Source organism: Gobio gobio (genome assembly GCF_949357685.1).
Source record: "Gobio gobio genome assembly, chromosome: 11".
Taxonomy (NCBI): domain Eukaryota; kingdom Metazoa; phylum Chordata; class Actinopteri; order Cypriniformes; family Gobionidae; genus Gobio; species Gobio gobio.
In genome coordinates this window covers 21,487,840-21,510,669 of record NC_137104.1, presented here as the reverse complement: position 1 = coordinate 21,510,669, position 22,830 = coordinate 21,487,840, and the positions used below count along the sequence as shown (strand labels likewise).

Here is a 22,830-nt window from a genome sequence, read left to right as displayed (position 1 = left end):
GTAAAACACTCCTGGGGCAGCTGTAACTATCACATAAAGTAGACTCATTTGCATTTAAAATAGAGGTCATGGAGTGAAGATGATCCTCCCTTAATTATTGGTAAGTCTAATCAAGTAATTAGCATGTCAGTGAGGTAATATTTGTGTAAGGTGTCCATTGTGTATTTATTGGTGGATAATAACCGTTCTTTCCCTTTCGCACTGACAACAGTGGCCCCGTTGTTGTTACACCCATATGCATTTTTCAATGGCTGGTGTAGAGCAGTTTGGGTGATGGCTGATATAATGCTCATGTATCTTGTGTATTTTGAATGCAGTATATATAATACAAGTTTTTAATGGTACGAGTTAAATATTAAAAAGTCATTTCTGAAATCAGTTTTATATGTAATCTACATTTTGTATTTACTCATGCAATCAAAATGAGTAAATCTGTAAGGTTTTGTGGGCGCTATGACCTTGATACCTTTACATCACATCAATACATTTTTTTTTTTTTTTTGCTGAAAATTCAAATATATTACATAACAATATAGTAGTGTCTTAATTATTTTCTAGTTACATGGGAATTCATCTAATTTATTTATGCATTTTATTTTAGATTTATTATTTGTTTTTATTTATTTGTAATATTAATTATTTAATTTTATTTAAAAAAAAAACATTGTTTTGAATGGCAAATGAATGAGAAGACTGGGATCATTGCAAAATGATTTAAATGGCACCATGAATGTAATGCTTTATAAACAGTATAGCTGATTCTTTAACGACTGACACATTTCTTCTCTTGTACGGTATATATCATCATACCGCACTGCTCTAATTCACCCTAACCGATATATTGCTCGTATTTATCCTTGTCTCCTGTATGTTTGCTGCATGTCTTAAAGGTGTAATGTTTCCTCCATAAAGAGAAGGGTGTTTTTGGTGCCTCCGACGCCAGGCCGAGTTGCCCTCCTCTTTGTCTTGTGATTGACATGTGGCCCGGTGTGATGCGGCGTGCCAGGCGTGTAGGTAATGAAGCGGGGAAACGCTCCTGAAGGGATCGCTTGTTACTCCCTGACAGTTAAAGCACCACTTGCTCTGCCAAGGTGTCCAAATAACAGAGCTGATGTATATTTATGAAGCTTGTTAAAGGTGGAGTGAGAGAGAAAATGGAGGTGAGAGAGAGGAAGTGTCTGTTCAGAGAGAGGCCTGGAAGGTTGGCATAATGTTTCTCTGGGATGGGCTGGACTTCTTAGTGCATCTTTAATGTTTATGGTTGAGCAAATAGACCTGGTGCTGTTTGCGACCCTATTTTATTTATTTATTTATTTATTTTATTCTTATGTGGAAAGACAACCCCATGCTGTTTATTTTTGAAGACTCTTCCACAATAGGCTCTCAATTTAATCAAAAGGTACCATCAGTTTGCGCATATAAAAATGCATGACTTTTCTACTGACATAACTAAGGCTGTGTAGTTAAACAACAAAACATATAGCATAACATACGTACAACGTAACGTAACAATATATAACAATCATGATCCACTCAAATCCTGATGAATAAAATCGTCATAGAGGTCGCTTATTCAAAACAAAGACGTAGCTTGATGATGAATGGATTTCGCTGAGCTTTTATGACGCAGACGACTGCTTCTGCTTCTTCCGCTCGTGCGTATGTGGGGTAACGCAGTGCTGTTTTATCATATTAGATACATTTGAGTGTGTTGAAAGTTATGTTATAATGCTACAATGTGTGTTCGCTCAGCTGCGACTATGAGACACTTGTTGCACTGCAGTAAGCTTGATCGATATTAGACATGGTAAAACATGGTACTCGCGGTAAATCATGAAAACGACATTTAAACAATAAGACTAACTGTGTTGAGCTATATAACAATAATTCGTTTTCTGTCGACGAATGTATCCAAACAGCTCACCTGTCTAATAAAACACATTAAAGTGTTTTTGTTGTTTCCATGGTTTCTACAAAATAAAACCAGAAATCGAGGGTAACGCAGGTATGATGTCATTGCTAGGTGACGTACAGACATGGCCTGTGTCCTGGTTAAAATTGCTTATTTCTCTGGATTTAAACCTTCTTGGAAACATTTGGGATAATGTAAGTACACAATTCAACAAAATATAAAACACTGTTCTAGTGTTTTTTGGATATTTTAATCCACAAATCTTACATATTGTGTGTTTGTTTAACTTAAATACAGTATGCTTTGTGCATTGTAAATAGCAGCATCTTCAAAACTGATCTCATCCCTAAAGCAAAAAAAGGTATTTTCATAGATTTTGGACCATATTCGCTGAATTTTTTCAGGGTACTCCATATTCTGGCTTAACACTGTAAACAGACTGAAAATCCAATCATCTTGGCCAGCCAATGACCATAAATAACCAGTTTGGAACAACTAGACATCATCGTACTCATGTCGCGCTTGGGTTTTCCACAGGGAGTATTCTCGTTTAAGATCAGCATAAGTTACAGCGCAGGTTTAAGATCTCTTAAGTCAGATGGTTTGTGTCAGTCTGTAGAAGTGCGGTCTCGAGAGTTAATAATGTGCAGTCTCTCAGTGTTCACCGCCCAGCTGTCCAATTTGTCTCCCAGTGCATGAGTCAGGAGTGTGGCCTGGCATAAACACCTCTGAAATCTGATGAGATCGTGCCAACCTCAGGAGGGCATCCCAGGACGTGGCGCTTTGTTTGCCCCGCTGCCATAAAACCCTCACTGAGCAACATCATGGTGTTAGCTAGCTCTGCAGTTGCTGCTTTCTTGCCAATGGTTTGGAAAATATTTACAGCAGCTGTGAGCAGAGAAGCTAATCCTCGCACGCCGTGCTGTGCTCTCAAGCCTCTCAGCCCCATACAGGGCACACATTGTCCTAGCCCTGTCTGTTAGCTGCTCTTCGTCTTTTCTCTTTTCCTGTTGTTTTTTTTCCCTCAAAATTCACCCCAAAACAAATGCTTAGTTTTCTTAACACTTTTAAGGGGGAGAATATATAAAGAAAACAAAAAAAAAAAACACAATCGAGCAGTTTTGCCTCCATTAACCTTAGCATTTTATTTGTCTGATAACTTTGTTTAATAGGGTTTCCAATTATGTCCCTGAAGTGTAAGTTATGACTTCAGATATGCCTGCTGGCACGCTGTGACCTACAGAGGCTGATGTCAGCAGCACCACGGCAAAGGAAATTGCTTTACTTGAGTTTTGTTGTGTTTGCAGTCTGAATTAAGTGTGATGAGAGAGACTATAAATGAAAACACGTTTGCGCTAGTCTAACAAGTAATGAATTAACATCTGAATCACTTGCTAACTAGATGTTTATATGGCAACATGGTTATATGCGTTTACACAAGTTTCTTATAATACATATAATTGAAGAGTGTAATTTCACATACATTTGCAGAAGAGAAAGATACAGACTTACACTTCCAATTCCACAGCAGAAATTATAAATTGACACCAAGTCTGATGATTGGCTGTAAAATGACATTTTATTGATGATTGACATTAATTTTTTGTTTTGTTTAATTGAAATATGAAGAGCTCATCTCACATATGATGATGACTCCAGTGTTATTTTTAGTATTATACGGTTATAGTATTTATGAATCGTTTGAGTTATTATTAGCTTTTTATGTTTTCAATTAAAACATTATTATTATTTTACAATTAGTTTAAAGTTTTAGTAATTGTATGTGCTTTTGTCATGTTTTAATATATCTGTTAAGTTTCATTTCAACTTTCAAAATTCTAATTAAACTTATTTTATTTCAGTTAGTTGCCAAGGCAGCATTTTCTAATTTTCCTTAAAATTAAAATAAAAAAAATATTAGGAGAAAAACTTAAATGTAACTTAATTCAGCTTTATTTCAATGAACAAAAGTGACAGTGACCGTGTGCTGTTTGTCACTAATATAGAAGACAGCTTTATACATTTTATAAAGTGTAAAAAAAAAAAAAGCATGTATTTTAATAAATACCTCTTGCACACTTGGGTGGTCTAAAAATAATGCAAAATGCAGTTTGAAAATACAGCACATTTTCTCAGTTCATTCTGCATTGGCATAAAGTTCATTTTGGACACTATTGCCCCTGTACAAGAGATTTAACTAGAGTTGCCAGGCATCTTGAGAATGTTGTTGGCTTGCAGTGGCATATTCTTGTAATTTTTGCTGATGCTAGTTGACAGAGAGAGAGAGATCTTTTACAATTGTCCCAAGTGCTTAAAAGCGAATCCCCCAGTATTTTAGCGCTGAACTGTCAGAATCGACCGATAATGCTGTGGTTATGAGTTTATGAGCATATTTCATACATTTTATGACTGTGGTTTATAGACTGAAATAAAGGTCCAGTTCTTCTGTTATTGCTCTGTAAATGGGATTGAGATGTTTTAGCACAGACATTTCTTTTGAGTTCTGACTGTCTGAGTCAGCTTTGGCCAGTATCAGTAGAAACCTGCTTTACTGTCCCCTCACGTCCTTACCCTAACACATACACACACACACACACACACACACACAAACACTGCCCCTGGCCCTCCTCCAGTTGGCTGGCACTGGTACTGAAGTAACTTTGGTCAATTACACTAAAGTCACAAAGAGCAAATGGGGGAATGGATGGAGATACTGAGAGGAGGAGAGGTCAGGAACACAAAGAAGTGCATGTAAGACACATTGCTGTGAGTAGGACATTGGCTTCTTGCTCATTTATCCAGGGGGGAGAAAAATGTAATTGTAAAGCAAAACTTTCACAATGTCCAATATTTCAATGTGTCCAAATATCTTCAATCTACAGTATATCTTTATTAAATCTATCACTGTGATTCAGTCCGCTCCCTTACGGATCCCTCAAACAATTCACCACATGGAGATTGGTGAGACGTCCGGCATAGCATGCACAGTAAAATTGTGTGCGTTTATAACACAGCATGACACATCTCCCATGTTTTGTCAGTTTAGATAATAAGTGTTAGATAATTGTAAAATAAACATAAACTTGATGTCAGTGTTAGGAGTCTGAGAGAGGACAGTACCTGTTGTATCTGCTGTAGTTAAACTGTCCCATGTTCTTCAGAGGAAAATGCTTTGTTCCAGATTCAGTTGTAGTTTTGAGATTGGAGTGTCTTGTAGGTGTACAAAGATCTCATAAACAACTTTATGTTGGCATTTAAACGGTAGCAGTCCATTTCCCCATCATCCACTTAAGCTGAACATCCCCTGCCGTGTGTGCCATTTGATGGCCGCACTTAGCCTGACACACACTGCCCAGCACAAATATATTGATTGAACATGATATGGATTGTTTTTTGAGTGCTCCGAGTCACTCGGGTGGCTGAATTGGCGGTTATTCTGTCCTCATCCTTATATGTATTCCTTATTAGCACAGAAAAGTTACATTTGTTTTGTGGAGGATTTGGAATTTTCTTTTGCCACTTTCTGAAAATAATACATTTTGTAAGTGGAGTGTTTTAACAGCTGACTTTTGCTAAGCGGTAATGAGCGTGCTGTTTACTTGTTCTTCTGACTTCTTCTCTGTAGTTACACTGATGTTAGCAAAACCATGTGTTTCCTTGCATAGATTCCCCAAACCCTCCACCGCCAGCTTAAACTCTTACATATGACTCAGAGAAACTCATGTTTGTGTGTGTTTCAGCATTAAGAGCTTCCGCTAACTCTACACGTGATCTTTAGAGGCCCAAACTGAACAAGGCATTCAAGGAAACATGAAGGGAGATTACAGTTGACAGCTCTAGAAGCTGAGATGTTGCAAGATAAAACCTGTTTTTGAAATCTTTTGTGGTCCAAGGTGATGTATCAGCTTTAACCAATGTGACCCAGAATGGTATACCAGGTCAAAGCTAGGTCCACGAGCTGGTGGTCAATACCAGCTTGAACCAGCCATAAATGACCTACAGTACTGGACCAGCCAGAAAACCGCAACTACCTTGCGTTAGGTATCATTTGATTTGAGGTATTGGAATATATGATTAGATCTTGGAAAATGTGATAGTTGTGTCTGTTTTTTTCCCAGCAGAATCTTTTTTTTTTTTTACAGAACTGTGCAAGTCTTATGCACATTTAGAATTTTCACACACAAAACAATGTGTTCCTGGAGTTTGTGATGAAAATGTGAACGAAAACAGAATCTATTAAATGTCTTATAAGCATTAAAATATGAAAATTAAAATGACAGTAATAGATTAGACAGACCTCTGTTAAAAATCTCACTGGATTATTACAATTAATGGCAAAAGGAATGTTTGTGAATTTAAACTGGTATTTCCTACTGACACACTACAGAAAAATATATAAATAACTAACTTCAAATCTTTTTATGTGTGTGTGTGGTGGTGGAAATACTAATGTGCCTAAGACTTTTGCACAGTACTGTGTATATATAATGGGGGGCATTTTCCAAAATCTTTCAGCAAAATGTTTTTTTGAAGGTTCCCACACATGATGCTTTTGTCAGTCAATTAAGTCCCACCTTCAGGTTCACACACTTGAAAATCTGATTTCCTTCCATCTGTGTGTGTTTGTGTTATGGTGGGTGGCATGGCTGTTGTGGGTTTGTATACATCTTCCTGTGCCACCCAGGAGAAACAAGAGTTGCATTTCCTCTTAAATCCCTCCATGCTGATTACACTCTTTGATTTTAGCTTTGTTCCTCTCCAACTGCTGCTGAAGTGGAGAAATCTCTGTGTTTATTTATTAAAGGCTTGCACAGGCTGTAGGACGACCTGTCAGATCCATTAGACGATCTCTTATCAAAAGGAAGAATGGGAGAATGTGAAGGAGAGGTTTTATAAATTGTGGAAAAAGGGTGTTAAAGGCATTGAAAGATGGGGGTCTAGGGTTTTTGGTTGCGGTGTGGTAATATAAACGCATTTAGCAGAGCTGCATTAAGACTTCACACAGCGCCGACAGGAACTCTCCAGTTTCATAAGGCTGATCTCTGAACCAACTCCACAAGGCATTTTCTCCACAAATGTCATCTCAGGAGAAAAAAAAAAAAGAGAAAAAAGGGTTGCATTTTAGGGATAGATTCACGGTTTAGTGACTAGCTAAAAGCAATAGAAGTCCATGATGTGTCCACATTTAGATAAATGTATATAGGTAAACATACAGTATGCGTGCATGTGTAATCTTTTGCTTTTAATAGGATTAAGGTGTGTTAGTCATTGAAGGCTACATTATAATCTTCCTTTCATTCTGTTGGTGTTGAGTGTATTGATCCAGTAAGACTGTGAGCTCTGAGATCTCTCATGCTTTACACGTCTAATGTGTGGGGTTTCCTTCCAGTCACACACCGCTGCCTCTGTCCAGAGCGCTCGCACTCTTGCTAATCTCTGTGTGTGTGTGTGAGAGGGAGTGTTATTCTGCACACTTTAAACACGCATGATCAGCTCTTCGACACTCTGTGTGATTTGTGAGTACATTCATATGTGGGTATATTCATATTTTTGCTGTTTTAATTAATTGGCAAGTGAATCGCTGGACAATTATGTTTAAATACATTTTGATACATTTCCCCCCGAATCTGCTCACAAAATGTGGAAAAAAAGTTGGCAGATACCATCTGAGTCTACCTGACAATATAACCAAATATAACGCGTATTGGTCCAATAAAAAAATGACAGATGTCAGTCTCTATTTGCTTTGTCGGTGAAGTCGAACAAGCATATCTTGCTCTGAATTCTGTATGCTGCCTAACATGTAAATGTTGTGGGAATTGTAGACAACTGTACTCCAGTGTGGTTGGTGTCTTCAAATACTGAGCTATTTTAATAGATCAAGTTAACCTGATTTGGGTTCTTCAACCCTTTTGGGAGAATTTGGAGCCGTTCGCACATGCCTGCATGGAAAACTCATCTGGATTTGTCCTTGTAATTTATACCATCTTTTCCTTGTAGCTCTCTCTCTCTCACTCTCACAGAAGAGTTTGTTCCTGTTTCTGTAGGATGGTTTAATTTTGGTCAAACCTAATTGCTCATGACTGTATGGTGCTATTCCTTTAAACACATGTTCCTTGTTCCACGTGTTTAAAGTACAGCTAGAGGCTTCTTTAGGTGTGTGGTCTCCTGCAGCCTGTGACAGATATCAGGCCTGCTCAGACTCACACTGAATGAGAGCGTTTGGTTGGAATTACTCTGCATTAATACCCTGCATTTAGCCTCTCCTAGGTTGATTTCATCAACCACAGCAGAGAGTTGGATCTATTTAGCCCTCTTTTGTATGTGTCTATGTGGTGTCCAAAACCATAGTGGGCATTATTGAGCACACTCATTCAATCCCATAATGCACCCTAAATAATGAGTGCACATTTGATGCAGCACTTTTCATTCACTCATTTAAGCCCCTTTTCCACCGCAGGCACTTTCCCTAGGGACTTTAGGGTGGTACGACCGCAGGGACCAGGGCCTAAATTTAGTTCCAGGTAAAAATTTCCCACTCAGAAAGTCCCTGCTCGTGAGGTAGTACTTTTTTCAAAGTTCACTAACTTTTAGGGGTGGGACTTGGGCGCTGAACATGCTGATTGGTTGACTCCACGCAGCATTTTATTTCAACCACCATTTTTTTAAAAGTCTGTTGTGGTGCGTGCAGTAAGAGTTGTTTGCTATTCGAATCAACAATTGAGTTTAAAAAATATGGCCGATGGACCGACGATGAGGTTCAGGCTTTATTAAGCTTTTATGCGGAGGACCAAATCCAGCAGGAACTTGAAAGTCGCGCGCAGTCCTACATCACCGGACTAATTTGCCTAATCTTCACGATACTTTAGACCGCAATGGAAACGCAGACAGCAACAGGTCTGGGGGGGAAAAGTTCCTGGGACAAATTGTTCTGGGTAATTTCAGTGGATATTAGTGGATAATATTATTGATATTAATGATTTATATATATATTAGTGGTGTAATGTAAGGAATAGTGAATGAGGGCATAGGGGCAATTTCGAATACAGCCTACAAGACCTTGCTATGCTTGTTCAGGTGTGTTTAATTAGGTTTGGAACTAAACTTTGCAGGAAGGTGGCCCTCCATGAGAAGAATTGGACAATCCTGGCCCATGTGATCTTTGATATACTGCCATATGACTGATCATCAACATCATCTCTGATGCACTGCTCTCTTGATGCTTTATCTCTCTGGCCATCTTGTTTTCCTTCCCTTCTTTATCTTTGTCTGCTTTTCAGGAGGCCGCTGAGGTGCAGATTTATTGTGTTAATTCATCAGCAAAGCTTCTGCCTCTTGGTCGCTAGTAGAAAAAACGGTGGGGCCCCAGTCCGGGTCTGTTGTGTATGGAGGTTTTGTTGATAAAGCCTCTTTTTATTGGACCAGCTGTAGCACTGAAGGTGGCCAGCTTTCTCCCATAACCTGTAATTCAGTCTGGCATTTATTTATTTCTGTAAAAACTAAACACACGGCTCTCTTATAAATCTATTACATTTTGGCCAGGGCTTCACACTTGACGGCAGTGACTGGCGATGACAATTTGTCAGTCAAGCATGTTAAGCTTGGTTGTGCCATCCATCTCCGGGCTGCCCGCGGCACAGCACCGGTGCCAAGCTGATCAGCGGAGCGGAGTTGAAATAACCGCTGTCCTGTCTCGACACACAGACCTGCTTTTGCAACCCTGCACAGTCACCATGCAAGCATACCCACAGGACAGAATGACATGCAGAGTCGTCAGGGGTCGCAGGATTTAAATTTGAGAAGGTATGAGTCAGATATAAGCAATTCAAGGTCTTCAGGATTACCTGAAACCTACAGGCAAATGAGTTTGATCAGGGTTGGAGCTAAACTCTGCAGGAAAGTGGATCTTGAGGACCAGAGTCGCCCAGCCCTGGTGTACAATGTCCGCGTACCATGCGTTTCTAAAAAGCGTTTTTCTCGTGAAAATATGGATGCAGAAAAATTAGCAAAGATGCAAGGTTTTCATATTGTTCCCTGAGGATCATGCTCCAGCTGAGCAACTCCAAAGCTCCAGGTTCCAACCAGTCCTTCCAGAAAAATGCGGCTTTTTTTTGTGATTGTTGCGGGCAAAAATCCTTGATTATGCGGCACGTTTTCTTAAAAAATGCGATGGAAAATGCGGGATATTTATGCAATTTTATGCGATAAAATTGCGGGAACTTGCAAAAACTGCGGTTTGATGAAAAAGAGAAAAAAAGCACTACATCCCAGAAAATGCTGGGAATATTTATTTAAGTTCTCATCTTGTTTTATTGAAGACCTTAATAAACACATGGCTCAAATTTACAAAACATTGAGTCAAAAAAGTTCTGTAGCTTTACAAAAGGAATATGCCACAACTTCTGAAAAAATTAAGAAAATAACTTCCTGTTTTACAGAGGTAGCTATACAAAACAGACATTTGAGTGCTTCCAATGCACAGTGCAATCTCTTAAAGGGTTAGTTCACCCAAAAATACAAATTCTGTCATTAATGACTTCCCCTCATGTCCTTGTACACCCGTAAGACCTCCGTTCATCTTCGGAACACAAATTAAGATATTTTAGTTGAAATCCGATGGCTCAGAAAGGCCTCCATTGACACAATGCACTGTCCACTCTCAAGACCCATAAAAGGTACTAAAGACATCGTTACAAAGTCCATCTCTCTACAGTGGTTCTACAATAACTTTATGAAGCAACGAGAATAGTTTTTGTGCTAAAACCTAAATAACGACTTATATAGTGATGACCGATTTAAAAACACAGCATCATGAAGCTTCGAAGCGTTATGAATCAGCGAGTCGATTCATGATTCGGATCGCGTGTCAAACTGCTGAAATACGTGACTTTGGCGATCCAAACCGCTGAATCGACTCACTGATTCATAACGCTTTGAAGCTTCATGATGCTGTTTTTTGAAATCGGTCAACACACCGGGAAACTGCTTTGCGCAGTCTTTTGCTGTTATTTTTGTTGGCAAATGGGAATTTGCGTGCATCATCATGGTTTCACCGATATCTATGGTTTCACCACGGGGTTTGCAGCTTTTCAATGACGTTTGCATCGGGTAGTTACGTCACTTCAAAACGTTCCCATGGCAATAGGGGGAAATGGCGGCTCTTGTGTGAAGTAAACAAACATTTTTCAACTTTCTGCTAATATATATTACTTTTTTGCAACGAAAATGCGGGGATTATGAAATCATGCTAGCCGCGCATATTTACGCGGCAAAAGTGCGGCGTATTTGAAAAAATGCGGCCCCCGCATAAATATGCGGACTTTGGCTGATTATGCATTAAATCATGTGATCGCATAATCGCGTTTTTTCTGGAGGGACTGTCCAACGCACCCCATCATTGTAATGGTAGGGATCTTATTTTCTCATTGCTGGTCGAAAAGGGGTTAACGTGACACCCCAGGAGACGGAGTAATACTTTTTAAAAGGCAGGACCCTAAAGACCTTTAGCTCTGCAGTGCCGTGTTGTGCAGACATTCCAATGCAGTGAAGTAGAGGGTGTAATGGGGTGCCTCTGTTGGCCTCCCGCACTGGATCACCTCTCTCCCTCTGTCGTCCCCTCTATGGCTTTTTCTCTGAGCAAACAAAACGAAAGCACTTTCTTGTCATGGCTGACTCTAGCTGTGCCTCGCTCTCAAACAAATCACCCTCAATCTGCTTACGGCAGACCAAGCAAGCGTAGACATACGCTCTGCAGTGCTGACCCAAATCTCAGGCAAATACCGCTATGTGTGCTTGTTTCTTTTATTCCTCCAACATCTGGAGGACACGTGTAGAGAGAGGAAGAAGCGCTTTAACATTTTTGCTCTTTAAGGCCATCTCTCCCGGCCTTGTTTTCCCCCCCCTCTTGCTCTGTCTTTTTCGAGGAATTCGTGTTATAACAAATTTCTTGATGTTAAGAGAAAGATCTCAGTTGGCGCTTGGCCTACATTCTTTATTGATGAGATCCAGGACTGTGTGGCTATATTTAGCGTCTTTCATCTGAACAGGCTTCCAGTGCGTTTTTAAAAGAGCCCATTCGCAAAATTCGCCTGCTAATGAATCCATTGCCATTTCATATTCATCTGGGAAAGAGGATGTATGAACTTGCAGATAAAGGAATTCTTCTTTTGTTCATTCGTGCTTTCTTCAGTGTTAATATGGTGTGCATTCACTCTACGATCTGATTGACTGATACTTGGTAGAAGAACTCTTTAGTGTTCAGGCTTCTAAAGCAAAGATTTTGATGCATTACACTCCGGACAGCTGTTATAAGTTTAGATACTTAATGATTGCACCATGGCTTTTTAAGATTCAGTAAATATTTGCTGAAAATGTTGAGTTGTTTTATTGTACAAGCTAGTGGATTTGTTGCAAACGTAGCATGTTGACGGTTGTAACACATTTAAATGGTTTTAGCATGCTTTCACAGATTCTTGGCTGATTGTGACTGTTAACTCGCTAAAGCATGATCAGCAAAGTACAGCACTGCGAAGTCACATGTTAAATGAATTCCCTTTAAAGAACTAGGCTACTACTAAAATAGTAAAGATGAATCTAGTCCGCTTTGTTAATCAACTTAGTCATTTGAATCAAACAGAACTTTGCCTTGTCCATTGTGGTGTGTGCACATGCTTTTAGATTCAGTCGCTCTCAGGGTATGTTAACGCTGCTGAACAGCCTGTCTGGAGGGGATGTTTGCAAAAAAAAGATTGCAATAAAAAGGGAAGTTTCTCACTCTCTACAGGAAATGCGTGCTCAATGGTGGTTACAGACAGATGCTCTGTGTTCATTTAGCCTCTGTTGGGTCTTTAAACCTTTCGAAAAGAAACTTTGTATTTACCTAGAGCAAGTGATGTCACGTGCCTGGTGTCTTGTTGACTGATGGGGATCTTGCATCCTCATTGCGTATGCCCTCATTGGAATGCTTGAAGTATGCTAGGAGCCCCAAGTCCCACTTGGGCCGTCTATGTGATGGGTGTGTGTATGCATGAGTGTGTGTGAATGAGAGACACTTCTCCTCGCTCTGTCACACACCCATGTGCTCCTGGTGCTCATTAACGAGGCTCCGAGCTCCTCCGGGATAGAGCAGAGGGGGTTTTGGGAAGCAGGGTGAGTGTTCGTAAGTGTGGCGTGGGTAAGTGGCGTCTCTTAGCTTGTGCCAGCTCTCTGTGTTTCGTCACATCTGAGTACCGGTGCTGCCAGCCAATTCTGCCAGTCTATGAATGAGCCTGGCATCATCACGGTAACTGCCAGGAGCAGTTTTCTGATGCTTGTCTTTTTGACAAATTTTATCTGACACAAGCAAGTTTGTGTGTGTATATGGCTGTGCACAAGGTGGGCAGATTAGCTTCCTATATGATCCTTAAGTCCAAAGGATCATAGCCTTTCAGCATGTACTTCATTGGATAGCATGTGCGAACAGGCGTTTCTGTGCTGTTTCTCTCTAGAAGTTATGACTAAGAATATCTTTGTACTGTAGAATTCTCTTGCACGCTTAAAGTACACGTGTACTATGCTGATAATGAAGTTTATGGCACAGGCACTGTACACATACTCAAGTATACGTGTAACGACAAACTGTATAACAGCATGCAAAAACAGTATAATTTGGCCCAGAAACATGCTACATTCTAGTATGCAAATGCTTGGCCAACACATTGCATTATTGTGTCGTTGGCGGAAATAAACCAGCTTATACATGGGGGGTCAATAGAGTGACTGCTGAAATGAATTGTGTGTTGTTCAGTTAACTAGCTAGAAACATGTTGACAGTTTAATTAAACTTATGATTACTTGCACAGCAAAATTCACTTTGAACTGTTGCTCTGTCAGTACAATGACTAGTTGAGTTGATGAAAACAAGTAGAACACATTTTATGCTGATGCCCTCTATAAAGGCCACTGCGACTACCCTAACAATGCGACATTCATACTTGTTTTAAATTTGCATTATGTATATACTTTTTTTTTTTTTAAACAAGATGCAGCTTACATACTATACTGACTGGATAGCCTACTCTCATAGGCTACTGAATGAAAATTGTGTTTGGATCCTGTCATGATTGTAATTTTAATTGTAAATCCAAACAAAGCAATGTAAATGTGGGCATTTTCAATAGTTTTTAACATTCTTGAATTCCGAAAAGTGTAAAATTAGCATTAAATGTAAACGTTATATAGCTACATGTTCCTGAGAGATGGGTCTGTTCTGACATCAGCCTGTTTATGACGTGAACAATGGACGCTACAAAAGGCAAACTAACACTGAATATCTGTAGTTGTGCACAGCATCTATGACTTGGCATTTGTTTTAACGTTGAAGGCCGAAATATGATTGTTCCATTCCTCTGATCGTTGTTTTTATTGCAGACTAGCGATCCGTGCTGCGCTCCTACAGTTCTGTTAATGCCAGTATCCAGCTCAGCATTTTTTTCCGAGCTGGAATGCTATATGTAGCGCAAGAAGGAAATAACTGTGGCTGCTTGCCAGGGTTTGAGGGAAGGGGGGACAGAGAGGAGGGTGGAAAGGAGAAAAGAAAACAAACTTGAAGGCAAAGCGTTCGTGGTCGGCTCCCAGAGTTGAGAGAGGAGTTTTTCAGACTGGCGAGGTGTGTGTGTGTGTGTGCTCTGAGCAGTAATACTCTATTCAGAGCAGCACTGGCTCGGCGCCAGACCGCGAGGTGATAGCGAGCGCGGGGTAATTGCTGCCTACCCCGGCAGCCTGCTGGATTGTGCTCCTGGGATCCAGTGACAGCATCACGCCTCTGAGCGCTTCAGCCCACCTCACCGTCTGCGCGGGGTGCTGTACGTGCGCTCGCACGCTGTTATTATTGCCGTCTCTTGGCATAGGACCCCGGCTATGGTGCATTAGAGCAATAATATGTAGTTAATTCTTTAAACTGACACTTTCATTTGCAAATACTGGTGTCTGTGAGAACTGCGCTGTGGTTGAGCTGCGGCTTTGCACGCAGGCTATTTTGAGCCGCGTTCTGTCTGTGTGTGTAGGTGTGTGTGTGTGTGTGTGTGTGTGTGTATAACGAGGTGCTCTGGTGGTTTCACACACCACACGCCCAATCAGCTGCTGTCAGGCTTTTGCAGCGCATCAGTGCGTATAGGAGTCTCGAGGTGTGTGTGTTTGTTGACGTGTCTGCTGGGAGATCTGATGTTCACCTGTCAGTGTCAGCCCCCGCACAGGAACTCGCACATGCACACACTCCCATGTCTTTTGTTTCACTAAGCCCCGCCTTCTGCTTAACCCCACAGGAAACAATGCCACCATGCAAACCTTACATCTCTAATTGGGCATTTCCTCAAGATTTGGCCAGGTTTATGTTTATAAATCATTAAATTGACAAAAGTCAGGTCTAGCACAGTAGCTTTCAGTAAGCGTTAGTGGTGCTTGCTGAAGGTTTTACGTCTTTTATAGTAACTTAGCATTGGGGATTACAATTATTTTGTAACCTTTTGCTGGGTTTAGACGACACAATATTTGTGTCTGTTAGGCTAGTCACTGTGTCAGATGCAGTTTTGACTCACTAAATTCTTGTTGTGTCGTGGACCAGAAACATGTCTGACTATATGTTGCTTCCCGACCAATCATCGCTGGCCATCTTTAATGACTTTTGGGATCTCACCGAGAAGACCGATTAGAGACTGACTTCCGACTATCCTAACAATAACGAAATCAAACAATGGTTGTACTAGCTTAATGCTAATTCCTGTATTCACCGGGTTGCTAAAGCGCCGTTACTATCAGCAGAATTTATATTTTTTCACTCTGTCGTGGTAGTCCCTCAATGAAACCTCATTAAGGTAAGAGTATTGTTGCCATAGCTCCAAGAACATTTCCTCTATTGCATAATTCCACCTAGAAGCACCAAGACCATCGTCTCGCTTTTGTTTCGCCGTGTTTGAAAGCTGTGTACTGAAGAGCTTCTGTGTTCTTATTGGTCAGCATCACAGATGTGACAGAACCCGTCGTGGAGGACTGGAAAAATTAAACATGCTAGTCTTTCTTTCGTGACATCGTGAAAATTTGCAGAAAAGTTGTCGTCCACTATGACACACTATATGAGATGAAATTATTGATTCTTGTGTCCCAACGTCCATTGTCATTTACGAATCACCATGACACCCTACGTCAAGCAGATTGTGCCAAGATCTGGCTGATATCGTGTACTCTGAACTCGGCATTAAAGTTGGCATGAAATGGAAGTTGCGATTGCTCTTTTTCCCACTATTGTGATGTATATCCGAGTGAAACGGCTTCTGAAATTAGAAAAAATGTAGGGCGGGGCTTGATTTCATCCTTAGGGAATTGATTAGATAAGTGGAAGTTGGGCGTTGCTAACAAAATGGAGGAAACGAGACAGATCGTGATAGCCCCGCCCTCGCTATAGCACATGACAGGAAGAGAGAAGCAAAGTCGTTTCGAGGGGGAGGGAAGGTTAATGTTTTTGTTTAAAGATTATGAGGACACATGAATTTTAAATTGCACAGATAAATCATTTATAATAAACACTACAATATTACATAAATAAGAATGGTCAATTTTGATTTCATGGCGACTTTAAGCATTACATTTTGTGAAATGAACATGAATGATGCTTCTCCAAACTGTGCGTCTTGTTGGGTGATATGCTTGATCAGGTGACTTTTATTTTATTTGTATTAATTTTTTTGGCTGGTAGATGATCACATAAACTACCGATCAAAAGTTTGGAATAGTTTTTTACTTGTAGCGAGTCAGGCTGCATTTAGTTGATCTAAAAAATATTTTAAAACGTAATGCAGTCCTGTGTTGGCAAAGCAGCCATTACTCCAGTCTACAGTGTCACATGATCCTTCAGAAAGAACACCCTAGCAAATACATAGCAATGTGCTAAAATCTTTCTGAACTCCTAGGCAATGGCATAGCATCTCCTTGACAACCACCTGAAACACCATAAAGTCTAGTTTGGTGGCACCAACTTCTGTTGGCTGTGTTTTTTTGTCAGATATCAAAGCATCGAACATAGAGATCTCTTTTCAGGATTTAATTAATTCATTTAATTAATTCATTAAAAAAAAAATTGTCTAACTGACTTGCTTCTCCTTTAGCACGGTGACTGTGAATGACACAACTCTCCTACCTCAACGACACGGGAATGTCTATAGTTCCCCTCTCGAGACGAGCGCTCTGAGAGAGAGGAAGCAGTTAATGTCTGTGTGGGAAATAACTATTTAACTGGCTCTGAATATTAACACATGCAGATATGTGCAACCTCTAGCGTATTTCATCTCATCTACAATGAATTCCACTGAAACTTATGTACTCACCACATTAAAATATATAATTTGCTACAGAGTTATTCCTTGCAAATCTAGCAAATCGAATGATTGAGTCCTTTTTGATTGCCTTGTCTTGTACTGTATTCCATTAATAATCATTACTGACATCACTTAGTAATTTACTCAAGTCAATCCATATAAATTCACCTTTCCTGTTTGGTGCCATTCTGTAATACAGTTGCTGTCAAAGGTCTAAATATTTAATCTATTAATGATAATGTAATTTTAATTGCTCCCATCACCAGGACCATTTTTACATCAAACAGAGAAAATAATTTCAATACATATCAGTTTCTCTTGTCTGACAGCTAAGATATTGCAATGCCCATTTCAATCAGTCCACAATTTTAACTTTGGACTGTTATGCTTTTGGACAGGGATTTCTACAGCTTTTATAACATGGGTATGCACCCCTATAAGAACTTCAAGAGGTGAATCCTGGTGATTCCTGCCACTAAATATTTTATTCTATACTAAATAATACTACCGTATTGTGAAGATCTACACTTTTGCTATTTATAGCATGCCTGTGAGAACCTGATCTGTGTGAGTCATGTTGTAAATGATTCTATAGATAGATTCAGAAATGTTATCAAGGATTGTTGTCTGGAAAGGAAATGTCTTTTTTTTTTTTTGGAAAGGAAGTTCTTGTCTTTGTTCCATTCTTAAAAGATGATGCACTTTTTGAAGTAGTCTAAGATCAAACAAATCATTGATTCTACAGAATAGGGAAAATGATGTCATCACGAACCATCACAACACAATTTGATATTGGTCTGAGAATTGTGTGTTTGTGTGCATTTGAGTGTGATCTGTGCGCGTCTTTTCTCTCTTTCAATGCTGTAGATTGATTTTTTTTTTCTACTAAAGCAGCTGCATTGATGTCTGTCTCTAATATAGTGCTGATCATCTCTTACTTTACAGGATGATAATGATGGGATGCCGTGGTCGGAGGAGCGAGTGGTGCGGAAGGTGCTCTATCTCTCGCTGAAGGAGTTCAAGAGCGCACAAAAGCGCCAGCTCTGTGACGGCCTCAGCAATGGAGGAAAAGGACCTAATGGTAAGACACATGTTTTCTTCACTGAGCATCTAAACACTCAAGTTAACCCTCTGAGCCCTGAGCTGTTTTCTGGGCCCTGGAGGTGTTTTGACATGCTCTGACATTTGTGCTTATTTCTGTTACTTGTAACATTTTCATGGCTAAAGTCTGATTACACTGTTTTAAGCACAAACTCTGCTGCAATAATATGTGAGCAGCATGTGTATAAAAGTTTGTAGTTTTGAGAAAATGATGCGTACGCGTGGTTTGTGAAGAAAAAAAAGAAAGGAAGTCACATTTATAAGGCTATAAAACCCATACTGAATATTTGTAAGACATGTTTTGTGTCAGGAAGACTTATGCGGGGAGGCCAGGAATCATCATGAATATTGATGTTTTTCACACCTAAAAAAAGACAAAGACACTCGCTCTAATGGCCCTATCAGCTGAATGACTGTGAGGGAACTAGAACAAAGAATGTAAAGAGATTAAAAGAATGACTTTTTTAAGTGTTTGCATTTATTTACAACACAACATAATCCAAACATACACAACAAAGGACAAAAAATGGGACAAAAATAAGGGACAATCGTGGTTCTTTATAAGGGACACTCAAAGTGTATGTTATTTCAGTTTCTGCAGTTAAGTGTGTGTATAAAAGGTTCTCGGATATAAACACATTTGAAACACGTTTTTTTTTTTCATGGGGGGTGGGGTATTGGTCTTATTGTTTTATTTAAAGGAATTAAAGGATTACAAGGGATTTAAGGAAAAAGAAACAAGAGTGGCAAAAGTTCCAGTTCTATTGTAGTTATGAAGTAAACTATTTGCAAAATAATATATTTTTTAATATGCATTATACATTCACTCTTATTTTTGTCTGCCTAATATGTAAAAATGCAAAACATTTCTTGTCACGTCAAATTCAGTTATGATTTACATAGTGTCATATTTTCAATTCAAAATGGTGACATTTCATTAGTAGTAGAAATATGTCAAGTAGTTTGCATCACTCGATATTACTGTTGGTTGAATGCTTTATCGTAAAACAGTTGTCAAATATTAAATGCTTAGCTGTTTACGTCTCGCACTTACGTCTTTCACTGCTATAACTAAAGTGTTACGTTGGAATCAAGCGGCAACCTCCCCCAGTTTCTCTTGAAGCCAATACGGAAGTGACTTAAACTGCAATTCATCGACTGGCCTCTAGAGACAGGCTCCAGAAGGGAGCAGAATCTCATTGAGCCCCATGTTAAAATGCAGAAAAAAACATGTTTACAGCCTGGTACAAATTGTGGTTTTGGTCTATATATCTAATTTTGCCCTTCATGACAACTGTGAGGGGAGTGTTTTTTAGGGCTGTAATCAACCAAAGAAAATCTTGGTCGACTGAAGTCCTGAAATTTTCGACTAAAAATCGACTAAAAATGACGTTAGGAAAAAAAAAGTTAAATTAATTAGCTGCGCACTGTGCGAAGTACTTGGTAGCCTTGTTGTCTGCATAAATTAATTATAAATAAACATAAAAAACTATTAGGCTATTTGCAGTATATTAAATAGTTTTTGAGCTGATTATTTTGCACTGAAATGAGTCTTGACACACGAGTCTGTCGGCTCTGACAGCGTTGCGTCACGTGCACCTGCGCAATATCATAGCCTATGATTTCCCAAAATATAGTACTATTGTCAACTAAATATCATCACAAGAACTTTTGAGGAATATGCAACATAATTTAGACAATTGTTTTTGTCATATGTATTATAATAACTGACAGACAGTATAATTTCAGCCGCTCTGTGCAGCTCGAACATACGATCAGCTGAGCTCAGCTTCGCGGCTGAGACACGAATAGACTATTAACTTAAAGCTTTTACTCTTAAACACAAAAGGCACGTCCACTTTAATAAAACATTAATATTTATTAAACAACCCAGATCAAGAGCAGAAAAAACGCTCTCACAATTAAATAAATAATATAAGTTACAGAAAACTAGCCTTCTTCAATCTGTCTCTCTTCTCCAGTGGGTTGGGCTAATCCAAAAGTGAAAACAATGGGGGTGTTTTGAAGACAGACTGTTACCTGTGAAACAGGGGTGCTCTGAAAACACCCCCATTAGCAATTAGTGCTTTCCACCTGATGAAATGAACGCGGCGCGGCAAAACTGATGAAATGAACGCGGCAAAACTGATGAAATGAACGCGGCAAAACGGACAGTACAGATCCACTTTTGCGGCACGACTGAAGCGTGGTGTTGTGACGCTTCCCCTCATGTGTATGTTGATGGGCGTTCCTCAAGTTTACCGCTATGGTCGTGCGTTTGAACCAGCGGGGAATGAAAAAAAAGGACCGGCGAGAGACTTCTCTTCGCCAGTTGGTTGGGCTAATCCAAAAGAAGTGAAAACAATGGGGGTGTTCTGAAGGCAGACTGATACCTGTGAAACAGGGGTGCTATGAAAACACCCCCATTAGCAATTAGTGCTTTCTACCTGATCAAATGAACGCGGCGCGGCAAAACTGATTAAATGAACGCGGCAAAAACTAATTAAATGAACGCTGCAAAAAATCGACCAATCAAAATTTTGGTCGAGCCAGAACGTATCGACCAATAATCGACTAATCGACTGGGAGATTACAGCCCTAGTGTTTTTGTAACTCATTAGTTTACGTTTATATAAAGCCTTAAAGTTCTGCATAATTAATGGCGTGGTTACTTTGAGTGACGTGGATTGCCGTTTGTCTGCTGTCTGTCAGTCATCACGTCTCCTCAGATTCACTCACGACCAGCCTCTTTGCCTATTTTCTGTTATCTGGGAATTGCCAAAATGGCTACGGCCAGCTCGACCCTACTTTACGCTTCAAAGCTGCTCTTCAGAATCCTATGGGTGACGTCACGGTCTATGGTTGGAATTCGCTCTAACACCAAGCTCCGCCTTCTTTGATTTGATTGGCCATCTCACTCATTCTGACAGCGACGAGTGCTGTTAGACCGCTGAGGCAGACCAACCTAAAAATTTAACACTTTACTTTTGTCATCTAGCAACAAACAGAGCGGTGTGTAATGGAGTACAGCAGAGCAGTATCAAGAATATCAAATATTGGGGTGGGGGGGCAATTTGGCCATTTCTAATTATTCGGTGGGACTTGTCCCCCTCAATGTCTATGGTGGTTACACGTTAAACTGTACTTTGCAGACATGTTTTTCACCAGTTTGTTAAATTCTTGGTTATCAGAACATGTTTTCCATCAAATGTTTGCAAATATACATATTTTAGCTTTGATTTGAGCACTTTCCCTTTCAGTACAGTGCAAACATCTACTTTTGTCTGGTCAAAGGAACTTCCTAAGGAGGTTTCCAGTGAGTATATGTGTAAAAGTGCCATATGATCCAGCTTACTTCAGAGCTTTCGAAGTCGTCTGATAGCAGCGCGTCTGACGTTGCCGCTTGGCACTGTGGGACTTCACTTCACACGGGCCTCAGAAAGCCAGAGCTTTCACTAAAAAGAGCTCTGAGACTCTAAAGGGAACAAAGAACAGGCCTTATACGTACGAGTCTGCACAGCCAGACAGAGAAAAGGGGGAAGCCTTTTTTTGATATGGGCTTGCCCTTTTTATCACTCTGTTGGGAAATGGAAAGAAAAATAAAAGAAATACAACCGATGTGAGACTTTATTCCCTTTAACCAGTTGATAAGCTTCTGCCAGGAGTGAGAGGACACTTCTCAAAGACTTTAATTAGAGAAGAGATAGCATATTTTAATTGATTTTAATAGAAGTGGAGTACCGAACTTGACTACTTAGTATGTCGATGTATTTTAACTTTCGTATAAAGTATTGTTTCACAAATATTGGTAAAATTGTTTCATGTCAGTTTTAAGGTCCTAGATCAAGTCTAGTTTTAACAACAGAGTTTGTTGTCTGATGTTAATATTTTTGAAAGACTTTTAGATATTTTTCATACACTTTCAGTGTTCCGTCTGCTAAATGATTGATGCTGACAAACAGCATATTAAATGGCATGTAGTCTCTCACAACCTTATTTTGTTCGCAAACAAATTTCTTAACTACTCTGAACAAAGTTTGTTGTATCTGACTAGTTGTTGCTGTGTGGTCGTCTGGTGACAGGTGAAGCTCGTCCCAGTGGAACTAACAACAACATTTCAAACACCCTGCCTTCACTCCGCATGTAAACATGCAGAGAGACTCGAGCTGAAGGGGTTTCTGTTGAGAGTAGACTACGGCAGTCTCTGAATAATCTCTTAAACTGATAATATGCTTGTTTCACAACAGCCCTTAATCTTGTTTTCTTGTTGTTGTATGCATTAAGGTTGCGTTGCTACCTCAGGGTAGCAGTAATCCCTTTGAATGTAGGGTGTTTAATGAAGGGTGATGCACAAAGTCTTTGTTCACAGATGAGAACGCGTAGCATGTTTTGACATGAAAGGATTCAGCATCAGATTTGGCTATCATCTGTACATTAGCAAGCAATAATGGATTATCTGTCTGTTTATCT

The 22,830-nt window shown here is 39.7% G+C and overlaps 1 protein-coding gene across 1 annotated transcript in view; it reads left to right on the top strand.

The window, feature by feature from the left end:
* Positions 1 to 22,830, top strand: part of jarid2b (jumonji and AT-rich interaction domain containing 2b) — a 111,193-nt gene that overhangs the window by 38,067 nt on the left and 50,296 nt on the right. Inside the window, exon 2 of the mRNA XM_079830099.1 lies at positions 18,205 to 18,340. Coding sequence (XP_079686225.1) covers positions 18,205 to 18,340 — 136 coding nt within the window. The remainder of the gene's footprint in view (positions 1 to 18,204; positions 18,341 to 22,830) is intronic.